Raw genomic sequence first — 14,706 nt, 5'->3', positions numbered from 1 at the left:
AAAAAATTCAATCAAATTTGTCAAACACGACCTTCCCTTAACAAGTCCATGCTGACTATCCCCGATTAATCCATGTCTCTCCAAGTGCGGACAGAATATATCAGAACTCTTTCTAGTAACTTCCTCACCATCGAGGTTAGACTGACTGGCTTGTAATTTCCTGGTCTATCCCTTCCTCCCTTTTTTAATAATGGGGACAACATTAGAAGTCCTCCAGTCCTCTAGCACCTCACCCATGGCCAGATAGGATTTGAAGATTACTGCCAGGACCCCTGATATCTCTTCCTTTGCCTCCCTCAGCACCCTGGGATACATCTCATCTGAGCCTGCGGATTTATCCACTTTTACGGCCGCTATGTAGCTATTTAGCAATGTGTTGCTAAATCTTGTAACAGATCACTAATCCAAATCTTAAAACATTGGGGATGTATTTCCATGGAACTTCTCCTTTGATGGAAACACTGCTTACCTGAATAAATGGGGTTTCCAATGAACTTCTGCCAAAATTATGGATACGTAGCCCTGAGGAAAGTCTTGATGATAGACACTTAGCTTGAATTTAAAAATCAACTTTCTGAATACGTGGAGTCCTGCCTACTAGGTGCGTTTTTTAAGAACATCATGGGTGTGCTTTCCATAATTTTCCATCTGTGCAGGAATGTGCATTTGGAAAATTGGACCCTCGGTTTTCACACACAAAATGTTTTAATTAGACTAGTGCTTCCCAAACGTTTTCCATTTTAATGCCTCAGACTTTGTGAGACCCCGGGGTGAATATTTAGGTGGTTTGACCACCGAGTGGGTGGGGGAAACTTCAGTTGTTGAGTGGGGGGAGGACTTGAGCATGCCCCACCTCTCTCCCCCTGCACTGCTCTCCCCCTGCCCAATCTCCCTTGTGGCAAAAGTTGATGAAAAGGCAGGGGTTTTCCAAATGAGAAACCAAACACATGCCTATTCACTGTCCTTTTTGCAGCAGAGGCAACCAGTCCACAGTCCACACCCACCAACAAAAAAAGTGATGATTTAAAGGGGTCTCACAATTCTCAGAAACCAATCCAAGTTTCACAGCAGCCATTAATGCCCCCAAGATCACATCGCGTGACCCCAGTGGGGGTCCTGACCCACAGTTTGGGAAACCCTGAATTAGACTGTATCCCTTTTATTCATTTTATAAAGAGTGGTTCAGTTGAAATAAATAGGCGTAATATTTTGATTTTAACTAATGCGTGAGATGTCCAAATCAAAACATTCCAACTTGGCTCCTGTAACCCATAGTTAACCCACTGATAATTGTCAGGCAATTCCAGGGCCACAATGGCTCCATCTGATGCACAGTCAACAGAACAGATGGAATCTCAGAGCAGAAGCTGGTCCTCCAAAAGGGGGAGCCACGGCTGGGTTGGTCTGAAGATGTGAGACACAGTATCCTTTTCAACTACTCCTGAAGCGCTGGGTTTCTGCAGATGGCAGTTTACCTCTACCATTCAAAATTGACATGGTAGGACCCACAAGCAGCTAACGGTGTCAGCTACATTAAAAACTTTGACAAAAGGTCATCAACTTAAAACGATAATTCTGGGTGGAATTTAATGCCCTCCTGCCCTGATGCCAACTGAGGCCCTGAAGTGGACAGTTAATGTCCACTGGGATGAGTGGGGGGGAATCCGTCGATCAATGGCACTCTGTACTTGATCAAGGGACTGGGCAAAGGTAAGTGAGGCTGCCCAGTGAGAGTCACCCACCCTGCGACCCCCATCCCTCTCCCTTGCCTTGGAGGGGGACCATTGCTGATTCGCAGCCTCTGGTGTATTGCCAGCAGCTACCACTGCTCTTGCTGGGGTTGCCTGCAGTGGACAACTGCTGGCCTCCGATTGGTGGGGCAGGATTTCTGTCCCGGGGTCCTTGACCTAGGGATGGTCTGCTGCTAGCCTCTTAAGTTCCTGATTGGCATTTAATATGGTGGGCCTTACCCCAAGGAGGTGATGTGGGGCTGTCCCCGACTCTCCATATGGTAGTGAGAGCCCCATTGCTTGCCTCTTTTCTCCACAGATGCTGCCAGACCTGCCGAGTATTTCTAGCATTTTAGGTTTTATTAAATAACGCAGGTCAAAATAACAGATTGTTTGTTTGTTTGTTTCTTTGTTTGTTTAGTCATTATCTGGATTTCAAATAAATTAAGCAATGGTGAATTTTATTATTGCATATTGGTTGGTGGTGAGAGATTTAGTGCCTTAGTAGGCAAGTACTCCTCCAGCCACTAGAGGGCACAGACTTTTTATTCTGCAAAAGGAATGCCCTTTAACCTTTCAGATCAAAAACCCACCAGAAGCAGTTTGGTGGAGCCTAAGTTGGATGCTGTAAAATATATACTTTTTCGTTTTTAAAAAAAGCCCTATTATCGTAAATGATGTTAGGTGCAAAACTCTCAACCAAAATGCCTGAACTCTCCTGCCTTAAATGTGATACTAACTCTACAAGGGCATAAGATTGCAATATTTCACTGTAAGTATTTCCTAATGTTTTACAACATATTATTATCTCCCCTTTGACAAAGTTTGCTGCCCCCAGCTTTTGTTCCCTCTTCCTCTTCCACTGTCCCTATCCTCCATCCTCTTTTTCCCGAATTCACCTCCTTGTCCACTTCTCTGGCCTTCTTCCCATTTCACCCATTTAGGTCCACTTATCCCAAGCCCCAAATCCCTACATGATCTCAGTATTTTGTTGGTCTCAACCTCCTATCTGCAATGTCATTGGATTATTGGCCAATAATGTGTTTAAAAATAGTTTTTTCCATTTAGCACCCAATGCAGCTCTGAAGTCAGGGGTGCAAAAATTAAGTTAATTGCTCCTAACTAATGTTTAAGCACTGTGGAACTCTGAGATGAACATTAGATGATTAATTCTTTTTATTTATTTGTTCACAGGATATGGGTGTTGCTGGCTCGAGCAGCATTTGTTTCCCATCTATAACTGCCCTTGAGAAGGTGATGGGTGAGCCAGCTTCTAGAACCCTTGCAGTCCATACGCTGTAGGTACCTTCACAGTGCTGTTAGGAAGGGAGTTCCAAGATTTTGACCCAGCTGGAACAGCGATATAGTTCTCGTCAGGAGGTTGTGTGGTTTGGAGGGGAACTTGCAGGTTGTGGTGTTCCCATGCATCTGGTGTCCTTGTTCTTCTAGGTAGTAGAAGCAGTTCAAGAAGGCAGCTCACTACCTACTTCTCAAGGGCAACTACGGATGGGCAATAAATGCTGGCCCAGCCATGGAAGCCCGCATCATATGAATGAATAAAAAAAATCTGCCCTTTTGTTAATCAACCCTTCCTTCCGCTCCCTGGATCTGTATCTGCTTAAAGCCCGTTATACCACCTGACTTTTGCCACTTCTGATAAAAGATCATCGACAAGTATCTGTCAGGTATCTGTATCTCAGGAAAAGATCATTCACACTGACAGAAGAAAGAGAATGGAATATCCTCAACTTCAAAAGGAGATCAGAACAAGATCAGTTGTCAATGCACCTCAGAGACTAACCTGAGACTAAGTCCGAGATTTGCGGGTGGAGATGTCGGAGGATGTAAATATGATATGGATACGGGGGGAGAGTAGTGGATTAACATCAGAAGCATACATGATGCTGATGTAATAATGTCAGATCACATGATTAACAGAGATCTGGAAGGAGGGGTTCCAACCTCGTGTAGAGGCCCCAATATGTACATAGTGGCTGTAAATAAAGAATAATGGTTCTTAGGAACTATAGTCTCAATTAGCTTACTTTGGGAGAATAGACAAGCCCCAAAGAACCTGGAATTGACTCTCACCACACAACAAAACAGCTACCTCCTCAAAGAAGTCAAGGAGGTCACATCTCAAATGGATGTGAAGTGCCTTACATAATATAACCAAATTACGCATTTCCATGCACTCCAATAGTATCAATGATTTCACAAACCTCTTGGTGTGATGAGAGTCATACCTGTAGTCCATCAAAAATGCTAACTAACTCTGCAATGGTCCAAAAATGGACACAAGAACATGAATTAATATTCTTATGCAGATTAGCCATTAAGCCATCCACTGGAAAATAATTCTTAAAAAAGCATGGGAGTGGGTGTAGACGAGCACAAGGGACGAAAAACACATGATATTTATACTGTTCAACACAAGAATGACCCTTGAGTAAACCTGCCAAGTTGAGTGGCATCTTTCAGAGGTAGATTTCAGAACATTTGTCGGTTCCCCCTGCCTCCCAAAGAAAGGAAGCTGCTGTTGAAGGAAGTTTGATGAGTTTCTGCATTTATCTTGTAGGCAGTATACATTGGTGCTACTGTGCATTGGTGGTAGAGGGAGTAAATGTTTAAGGTGGTGGTTTAAAGTGGTGGGTGGAGTGCCAATCCAGTGGATTTCTTTGTCCTGGATGGTATTAAGCTTCTTGAGTGTTGGAGCTGCACTCATCCAGAAAATGGAGAGTATTCAGTCAGACTCCTGACTTGTGCCTTGTAGATGGTGGGCAGGATTTGGGGAGTCAGGAGGTGACTTGTTTGCTACAGAATCCCCAGCCTCTGACCTGCTCTTGTAGCCACAGTATTTATATGGCTATTCCAGTTCAGTTTCTGGTCAATGATAAACCCCTGATGCTGATAGTTGGGGATGAAGCGAAGGTAATGCCATTGAATGTCAAGGGAAGAGGATTAGATTCTCTCTCATTGGAGATGGTCATTGTCTGGCACTTGTGTGGTGCGAATATTACTTGCCACTTATCAGCTGAAGCCAGATGTCGTCCAGACCTTGCTGCATCTGGACAAAGACTGTTTCAGTATTTGAGGAGTCGCGAATGCTACTGATCATTGTACAATCATCAGCGAGCATCCCCACTTCTGACCTTATGGCTGGGATTTTCTGGCCCTGCCATGGTGGGACCCGCTGCTGGGGATGTGGCTTGCCAGCCAAAAGTCCATTGATTTTCAGTGGGATCTTTTGGCAGGTGAGGCTGGAAAGTCCCAGCCTGTGATAGAGGGAAGGTCATTGGTGAAGCAACCGAAGATGGTTAGGCCTAGGGCACTGCACTGAGGAACTTCTGCAGCGATGTCCTGGGACTGAGGTGATTGACCTCCAACAATCACCATCATTTTTCTTTGTGGTAGTATGATTTCAACAAGTGGGAGCTTTTCCCCTGATTCCCATTGACTTCAGTTATGCTAGGGATCCTTGATGCCACAGTTGGTCAAGAGCCGTCATCCTCATTTCACCTCTGGAGTTCAGTTCTTTTGTCCATGTTTGGACCAAAGCTGTAATGAGGTCAGGAGCTGAGTGGCCCTTGCAGAAGCTGAACTGAGTGTTAGTGAGAAGGTTATTGCTGAGTAAGTACCACTTAATAGCATTGTCGACAACACGTTCCATCGCTTTGATGATTGAGAGTTGACTGATGGAGAGGTAATTGGCCAGATTGGATTTTTCCTGCTTTTTGTTGACAGGACATACCTGGGCAATTTTCCACATTGTCAGGTTGATGCCAGTGTTGTAGTGTTCTGGAATAGCTTGGCTAGGGGAATAGCTTGGCTAGGGGCACAGCTAGTTGTGGAGCACAAGAAGGATGAGAGCAGCATACACATAGGGATGCCACCACCTGGAAGTTCCCCCACCAAGCCACTCACCTTCCTGACTTGGAAGTATATCGCCGTTCCTTCACTGTCAAAATCCTGGAACTTCCTTCCTAACAGCACTGTGGGTGTACCTACACCACATGGGCTGCAGCGGTTCAAGAAGGCAGCTCACCACCACTTCTCGAGGGCAATTAGGGATGAGCAATAATTGCTGGCCAAGTCAGCAACACCTACATCCCATGAACTAATAAAAAACAAGTCCTTGGTACCACTGCCAGAATGTTGTCAGGGGCTTTGCAGTATCCATTGCCTTCAGCCATTTCTTGAGATCACGTGGAGTGAATGAAATTGGCTGAAGACTGGCATCTGTGATGCTGGGGACCTCAGGAGGAGGAAGAGATGGACCATCCACTTGACATTTCTGGCTGAAGATGGTTGCAAATGCTCCAGCCTTCTCTTTTGCACTGATGTACTGGGCCCTCCTATCATTGAGGATGGAAACATTTGCGGAGCTGCCTCCTCTGGATCGTTGTTTAATTGTCAACCACCATTCATGACTGGATGTAGCAGGACTGTGGAGCTTTGATCTGATCCATTGGTTGTGGGATCGCTTACTTCTGTTTATTGCATGCTGTTTCAGCTAGGTAGGTAATGTAATTCTAATAGAAGGGATAGCTATTTATCAAGTGAAAAGTAACATCCCAAATGATAGCAAATGTTTTACTTTTAGAGCTGGCAGATTCTGGGATAATACTTTCAAGTATGTTTTCTTTGCAAGCCTATGTAGAGGTGCATTTTTCGTTCATAACAGTTATCTACTCTGTCCTTCATTGGATACAGATAATGTATTAAGAATGTATTTATAATTGTGCAAGTCACACTGTTTAATGCTGGCACTGTCCATGAATTAATAGGTGGAATGACAGCAGTTCAGGCATGGGTTAATCTAATCTCAAGTTTGCAAAATGATGTTGTGCCTATGTTTAGGTATACACATTCTGCATCAAAGCTGTATAACTGGTTGTCTTGACCTTCAGTGTTTAACACCGTAGGAACCAGCGTAACTAAAAGATTAATTCCGGATGACTATTCACACGCAGTGCACTGGAGGAAGTATTGAAATTTTAAGAGTAAACTTTATGCCAGGAACCAGACTCTCCACCGTATGTGTTGCTGATGAGCAGAGCAAGAGTGAGTTGTGTTTGATCTTGTAAAAGTCTTGGTAATAAAAAGGGATGTGGATTATTCAATGGAGTGATAGTTTTTTGTAATGGATTCAAGGAAATGAGCCTTTTTTAGCAATTGGGAGTGGGAAGCAAACCAATGAGGTTGGACGTAAGAAAACAGACTGCGGCCGTCAAGGAAATGTGTTGGTTGCGGACAGTCGGATGAAGGAGCAGCCTGCTGTTTGCTTGTGGGACTTGGACAAAGCACCCTTAGTCCACAAGAAAGCAATGGTGCCAAGCTTTTTTAAAAATCTTGCCCTGGACTTTTGTATTGTAATGTGACCCTTGCCTGCCTGTAAAAATGGTACACGGTGCAAAATGGGCATGGAAACAATAGGTAGAATTTAACCAAGGACTGAGTTTGAAAATGGATGCAAGTGACTGTTATATCTATGTTTTTTATCATAAATATAAAAAAAAACCTAGCAAATTGGGAAAGCCTTTTCCCTACTTGCTAGTTTTCTGCTAAAATTCAAAGTTCAGATTTGGGTGTTCTGAATACCTGAACTCTCTAATAAGTTCAGTTGAATTTAGCTCCTTTGTAACGTGCAGGCTAACAGAAATTTACATTTTGTGTTTTTGTTGAGTCCAGACAAGGTGACAGATGCCCAACACAAATATGGCCATTTGGGCTGTCAGTAAATGAGCAATGGGGATAATTTAACCTGCATCTTTCCACTGGTGATGATGCTTAGGTAGTTTCTGATAATTAGCTGTTGATTTAACACAGAACAATAACACTGAAATTGAGTTTAGTTTGATCCTGTACCAGACCAGTCATGAATTATACTGTCAAGCTGTTGCTCTTCATAAAAGAATGGTTCTTGCTCAAGTGCTTCTGACTAATAAGTTATTTTGAGACTCAATTTGGAAACAATCCATTTCTCCCCTGCAGAGAAATTCAATCAAACGTATAACCCTTAGCTGTCATAAAACACTTCACTACAGAATAGGTCCTGAGTTCAGGCTAACTGAAGAATGCCATACTTAAATAGGAGGGGAATGTTATGAGGAATGCTTTGTGTAAAAGAAAGTAATAAGGTAACTATTGCCATGAGGATATTGACAGCAGTTCCTTTATTTTGGAGACTATAATCTTTGGAGGAGGAGTGGGCTAAGTAACACCTATGATGTACCCCCCACCACAATACTGCCAAGTTCCAAGACTTCCAATTTAGTGTTGTCAAACAAAGGGTTGCTCTCCTACTTCTAAAGCCCAAAGCTATCTGCATATACTGTAAAACTGTAGGATCCTGTCCCCAATTCAGCCAAATCTCAGAATCCTCGCCTCAGTGCTGCCACAATCTAGATCCTCCTCTGCAGTAAAAACCAGGACCCAATGCTGTAAATCTCATTACCACCCTCTTGGTGCAACCAAAGACTATGAGACCCTCTCTTGCCTCCCCCAATCCCAACTGCTCACCGTCTTGCTGTCTAACCTGCACTTTTTATTTTAATAAGTTAATATAAGAATTGAGCACATAGATTAAGGAACATAATTAATCTCTTTGATTCAAAATTTCCTTACAAAATTACAAATAATTTAATCCCCCAAAAGATAGACAAAACTCATTGACTATCAAGTAATAAAAGCACATAACTTTTAGTCAATTACTTCAGATCAGATGTCCTGAAAATACTTAAGACTCTTACACAGTACTAATCTTTAAATGATAAATAGTGTATATTCGGCCTCACCTGAGCAAAGTCTACAATGCATTTTGACAGCTAGGACTATCGGACTTTCATATGCGTGCAAATATTTGTCTTATGAGAGGAAAATGTTTTAGATCTAGGGGGGAAAAGCAGCCATTGCCTGCTAGTCCTTTCTGACTCTTGCCGGAGTGAGGAGCCTACAAAGCTACAGAAAAATTTCTTCAACAGAAAATAGTATGTAATTTGACCTTAAGATTTACCCAAGAGCAGATACATGTACAGTCGGCATTTAAATCAAATTAATAGCCTGGAGCATCGTGGAATTTTGGGCATAAGTGAAGTTGAGTATAATATGTCCAGATTTCCTCATCTTTTATGATAGTTTCTCGATCCCTCCATCTGTAATCTAGCTCCGATCTGGCATGGTCTAGGATGTAAGGACTACAATTTCAAAGTTTCTAGATATGCAAAACTTGGCCATATAATGAATTGTAGTATTATGGTAGTGGACTTCAGAAGGAGTTAGACAAACTGATAGAAACATAGAAACTAGGAGCAGGAGTAGGCCATTTGGCTCTTCGAGCCTACTGCACCATTCATTATGATCATGGCTGATCATCCAACTCAATATCCTGCTCCCACTTTCTCCCCATACCTTTTGATCCCTTTCGTCCCAAGAGCTGTATCTAACTCCTTCATGAAAACATACAATGTTTTGGTCTCAACTACTTCCTGTGGTAACGAATTCCACAGGCTCACCGCTCTCTGGGTGAAGAAGTTTCTCCTCATCTCAGTCCTAAATGGTCTACCTCGTATCCTCAGACTGTGACCCCTGGTTCTGGACTCCCCCACCATTAGGAACATCCTTCCTGCATCTACCCTGTCTAGCCCTGTTAGAATTTTATAGGTTTCTATGAGATCCCCCCTCTTTCTTCTGAACTCCAGTGAATATATTCTTAATCGACTCAATCTCTCCTCATATGTCAGTCCCGCCATCCCAGGAATCAGTTGGGTAAACCTTTGCTGCACTCCCTCTGTAGCAAGTACATCCTTCCTCAGATAAGGAGACCAAAACTGCACACAATATTCCAGGTGTGGTCTCACCAAGGCCCTTTACAATTGTAGCAAGACATCCCTGTTCCTGTACTCAAATCCTCTGGCTTTGAAGGCCAATATACCATTTGCCGCCTTTACCACCTGCTGCACCTGCATGCTTACTTTCAGCGACTGGTGTATACGGACACCCAGGTCTCGTTGCATATTCCCCTCTCTTAATTTATAGCCATTCAGATAATAATCTGCCTTTGTGTTTTTGCTACCAAAATGGATAACCTCACATTTATCCACATTATACTGCATCTGCCATGCATTTGCCCACTCACTCAGCTTGTCCAAATCACACTGAAGCATATCTGCATCCTCCTCACAGCTCATCCTCCCATCCAGCTTTGTGTCATCTGCAAAATTGGAGATATTACATGTAGTTTCCTCATCTAAGACATTAATATATATTGTGAATAACTGGGGTCCCAGCACCGATCACTGCGGTACCCCACTAGTCACTGCCTGCCATTTGGAAAAAGACCTGTTTATTCCTACTCATTGTTTCCTATCTGCCAATCAGTTTTCTATCCATCTCAACACACTACCGCTAATTCCATGCACTTTAATTTTACACGCCATCTCTTATGTGGGACTTTGTTGAAAGCCTTCTGAAAGTCCAAATAAACCACATCCACTGGCTCCCCCTCATCAACTCTATGGAAAAGTCAAACACATGGAAGATTCAATTTAATATGGATAAGCATGAAGTGATGCATGTGGGAGGAATAACATATAATTTAAAGGGGACTATTTTGAAGAGGGTCCAAGTGCAGAAGGACTTGGAGGTGTCTGTTCACAACTTTTTGAAGGTGGCAGGAAAGTTTAGAAGGTGATTAAGAAAGGTGATGTGAGGCTTTGTAAACAGGGACATTGAATCAAAAATAAGGAAATCATGCTAAACCTTTGCAAATCACGGGTTAGGCTTCAGCTGTTGTGCACAATTCTGGGCACCACATTTTAATAAGCACAAAGGAAGTTAACCAGGAGTTGAGGGAGTTCAACCATGTGAAGAGATTGGAGAAGTTGGGATTGTTTTCCTGACCACAGCAAAGGTTAAGGAGAGACTTAATGATTAAATTTTGCAAGGAGTTTTGAGTTGGGGAAATAAGAAGTTTTTCACACAGGAGGGCTGTTAAGATCTGGAATGCATTACTTGAGAGGATGGAGAATTAAGCAATGCAAATAACACAGCAAAGTGAAATATGTGGTGCTAAAAACGTTGAATTATGAGATAAGTTAAATGATTTTGAAGTAAAATTAGGCTTCATTTTTTAAGCCACCCATTTATAACTGCTGCCAAATACTGGTGGACTGGAAATCCGTTTCCATGGCTGTGTTTGTACTCAACAGAATGGAAACTGGGAGGTAGAAAAGTTTGGCTTCAGCTGTAGTATTGTTTTCAGTTTTGGGCATCGCCCTTTAGGAACGATATTTAGACCTTAAAGAGGGTACAGAAGAAATTTACTAGAATGGCTCCAGAGAAAAGGAATACAGTTATGTGGGGAGACTGGAGAAGATGAGGATGTTCTCCTTTGAAGCGATAAGGCTAAGAAAGAGTCGTCATCATCGTCATATGTGCTCTGTCTGAAGGCCAGGTCCTTGGCTCTTCCTGTGCTGTTTTTAAAATTTGCCAGTAACTTCCTTCACTTTTTTCAATCTATCCAACATTAGTATTCTCTTCCTTCCTCTTCCTCTTTTTCCATGAAATCCTCCCTCCATATCATTCTGTCCATCCATTTCCTCTTAAGATGTGTCCTTCCCAGTCTCTCTGTTTGTCCCTATTTACATTCAGCAAATTTTTTTGTTCATTCACTCTCAGCACTTCATCATTTGTTACTTTTTCTGACCAGCTGATCCTTTCCATTCTCCTCCATACCCACAATGTGAAGCTATTTATCAAGTTTGTCTCATCTTTCCTAGGGTCCAAGTCTTGCACCAATACAAAACAACACTCTGAATCAAGCTCTTTGCAAGTTACTTCTTGAGTTGTTTATTCATCTTTTCCAGTTAAGGATAATGGCCTTTCCCATTGCTATCTTTGTTCTTATTTCTTTGTCGCACCTTCTGTCTGCAGATAATGTGCTTCCCAAGTACTTGAATTCTTGCACTCGTTCTAGTTCCCTTCCTTCTGCGAACATGTGAATATATATTTCGTGGTGACAATGCGATATGCATCACTTTGGTTTTGCCAAAGTTCGCACTACTGTTACTAGTCTACCAGTCCTTGTAACTGTTCTTCTGTGTTTGTTACAAGTGCTTTGTCACCTACATATCTAACTGATGTTATTGTTCTTCCCCGCCAAATCTTAATACCAGATTCTGCATCTTCAAATACTTCTTTAATCATTGCTTCTGAGTAGACATCAAAAGGAACTGGTGATAAACAACATTCTTGTTGAACACATCTTCCAGTTACACATGGTTCTGATTCTCCATTGGTGATTCTTACTGGTGCTATTTGTTCCATGTAAAGATTTCTTATGAGTTGCCTATCTCTCCAGTCTCCTGCTATGTCTTAAAGTACTATCAAGAGCTTAATCCAGTCAACTTGATTAAATGCTTTTTCAAAATCTACAAAATAAACATATACTTCCTATCCAAATTCCTGTCCAAACTGCGTTCATTAATTAGTCTTGTAATTCCAATTGCTTCTCTCATTCCTTTTCCTTTGCGGAATCCAAACTGGTAATTTCCGATGTAGTCCTGTGCCTTCACACGCACAAGCTTTGTTACAATTCTCAATGCAACCTTCGATGCATGGGAAATCAGACTAATTGTACGGAAGTCAGAATATCGACATGTCTTTAGCTTCTTCCTTAGAGTGATCGTTCTTGTCTGCATGAAGTCCTCAGGCCATTCTCCTGATTGGTAAGTGGCCCAGATCTTCTGGTCTCCGGAGACTGCAAATATACCCACGGTGCGCTTCGGTACCTGTGGAAATCCCGATGCACTGGCCTCTGTGGGAATTTCCCTGGAGGTTTGAACTTCTGTTGGGCTATTCCCCTCCTCCCTGGGCTTGCCGCAAAAGTCTCTGACTCTGAGTTAGAGTCAGAGATTTCATACAGTTCCAATTTACTTAATTGAATAGCTACTGTTATGACACAGCAGTTGGTAAAGGCCAAGTTATTTAAAATTCCAGAGGGAAACTTTAAACAACTGCCATAATCTTTATTTTCAATTGGTATGTTTGAGATGCAGTTTTGAATTCAGGAATAAAAACCACCAGGCCTTGAGGTTTTTTATATAAATTCAATTAAACATTTATTAATTTAACAACAAATTTAAACACATACACATGTCTACAAATTACTACCATAATTTTTAAACAAATCCCCAAATTAATCACTCCTAGATAAATCTTCACCAAGGCAATAACAACCCATAGATAAAAATAAAAAACTGTGGATGCTGGAAATCCAAAACAAAAACAGAATTACCTGGAAAAACTCAGCAGGTCTGGCAGCATCGGCGGAGAAGAAAAGAGTTGGCGTTTCGAGTCCTCATGACCCTTCAACAGAACTGAGTGAATCTTAGGAAAGGGGTGAAATATAAGCTGGTTTAAGGTGGGGCAGGGGTGTGGTTGTAGGGACAAGCAAGCAGTGATAGGAGCAGATAATCAAAAGATGTCACAGACAAAAGAACAAAAGAACACGGAGGCATTGATGGTGGTGATATCTAAATGAATGTGCTAATTAAGAATGAATGGTAGGGCACTCAAGGTACAGCTCTAGTGCGGGTGGGGTGGAAAGGCTAGCAGGGCATAAAAGATTTAAAAATAGTGGAAATAGATAGGAAAAGAAAAATCTATATAAATAATTGGAAAAAACGAAAGGAAGGGGGAAGAAGCAGAAAGGGGGTGGGGATGGAGGAGGGAGTTCAAGATCTAAAGTTGTTGAATTCAATATTCAGTCCGGAAGGCTGTAAAGTGCCTAGTCGGAAGATGAGGTGCTGTTCCTCCAGTTTGCGTTGGGCTTCACTGGAACAAGCCAAGAACAGACATGTGGGCAAGCGAGCAGGGTGGTAGGTGTTCTGCAAAGCGGTCGCCCAGTTTCCGTTTGGTCTCTCCAATGTAGAGGAGACCGCATTGGGAGCAACGAATGCAGTAGACTAAGTTGGGGGAAATGCAAGTGAAATGCTGCTTCACTTGAAAGGAGTGTTTGGGCCCTTGGACGGTGAGGAGAGAGGAAGTGAAGGAGCAGGTGTTGCATCTTTTGCGTGGGCATGGGGAGGTGCCATAGGTGGGGTTGAGGAGTAGGGGGTGATGGAGGAGTGGACCAGGGTGTCCCGGAGGGAACGATCCCTACGGGGTGAAGGGAAGATGTGTTTGGTGGTGACATCATGCTGGAGTTGGCAGAAATGGCGGAGGATGATCCTTTGAATGCGGAGGCTGGTGGGGTGATAAGTGAGGACAAGGGGGACCCTATCATGTTTCTGGGAAGGAGGAGAAGGCGTGAGGGCGGATGCGCGGGAGATGGGCCGGATGCGCGGGAGATGGGCCGGACACGGTTGAGGGCCCTGTCAACGACCCTGGGTGGAAAACCTCGGTTAAGGAAGAAGGAGGACATGTCAGAGGAACTGTTTTTGAAGGTAGCATCATCGGAACAGATGCGACGGAGGTGAAGGAACTGAGAGAATGGAATGGAGTCCTGGAAATACCCAGCATGTTGGGTAGCATCTATGGAGAGAGAAACAAAGTTAACATTTTAGATTGATTACTCTTCATCAGTACTGGCACTTGTTTGGTCAGTAGGTAGGTACTGGTACCAGTGCTGCTGTTGTCATTTACAGTTCTTTGAGAGTCATCTTTTTGTGTTTTTTTTTAAATTTTCACCGTTGTCATCACCTTTTGCTTTGCACCATCTACCCTTTTGTCATTTAACCTCTCCTGTCTTCCAGGCGATCTTAGATGCCACTTTTCAGCCAAATTGATTCACTCCCTGTGATATCAAGAAACGGCTGAAGACACTGGATACTGCAAAGGCTATGGGCCCTGACGATATTTAGGCAATAGTACTGAAGACTTGTGCTCCAGAACTTGCCTCGTCCCTAGTCAAGCTGTTCCAGTACAGCTACAGCATCGACATCTACCCAGCTATGTGGAAAATTGCCCAGGTATG

General features: G+C 42.8%; 1 protein-coding gene across 9 annotated transcripts in view; it reads left to right on the top strand.

The window, feature by feature from the left end:
* Positions 1-14,706, top strand: part of LOC121290334 (type 2 lactosamine alpha-2,3-sialyltransferase-like) — a 112,327-nt gene that overhangs the window by 53,819 nt on the left and 43,802 nt on the right. For 3 of the 9 annotated variants that reach the window (XM_041210663.1, XM_041210669.1, XM_041210662.1), the window contains exon 1: positions 6,659-6,794. The exons of 5 other annotated variants lie outside the window; for them this stretch is intronic. In XM_041210663.1, the coding sequence (XP_041066597.1) occupies positions 6,686-6,794 (109 nt within the window). In that variant the 5' untranslated portion in view covers positions 6,659-6,685. Of the gene's footprint in view, positions 1-2,955; positions 2,985-6,658; positions 6,795-14,706 lie in introns of those variants that run through there. One more of the 9 variants, XM_041210667.1, reaches the window with a different exon arrangement.

Source organism: Carcharodon carcharias, chromosome 18, assembly GCF_017639515.1.
Source record: "Carcharodon carcharias isolate sCarCar2 chromosome 18, sCarCar2.pri, whole genome shotgun sequence".
Classification (NCBI taxonomy): Eukaryota; Metazoa; Chordata; class Chondrichthyes; order Lamniformes; family Lamnidae; genus Carcharodon; species Carcharodon carcharias.
Note: the sequence above shows the minus strand (reverse complement) of the source record. Positions and strands in the feature narration are given on the sequence as shown.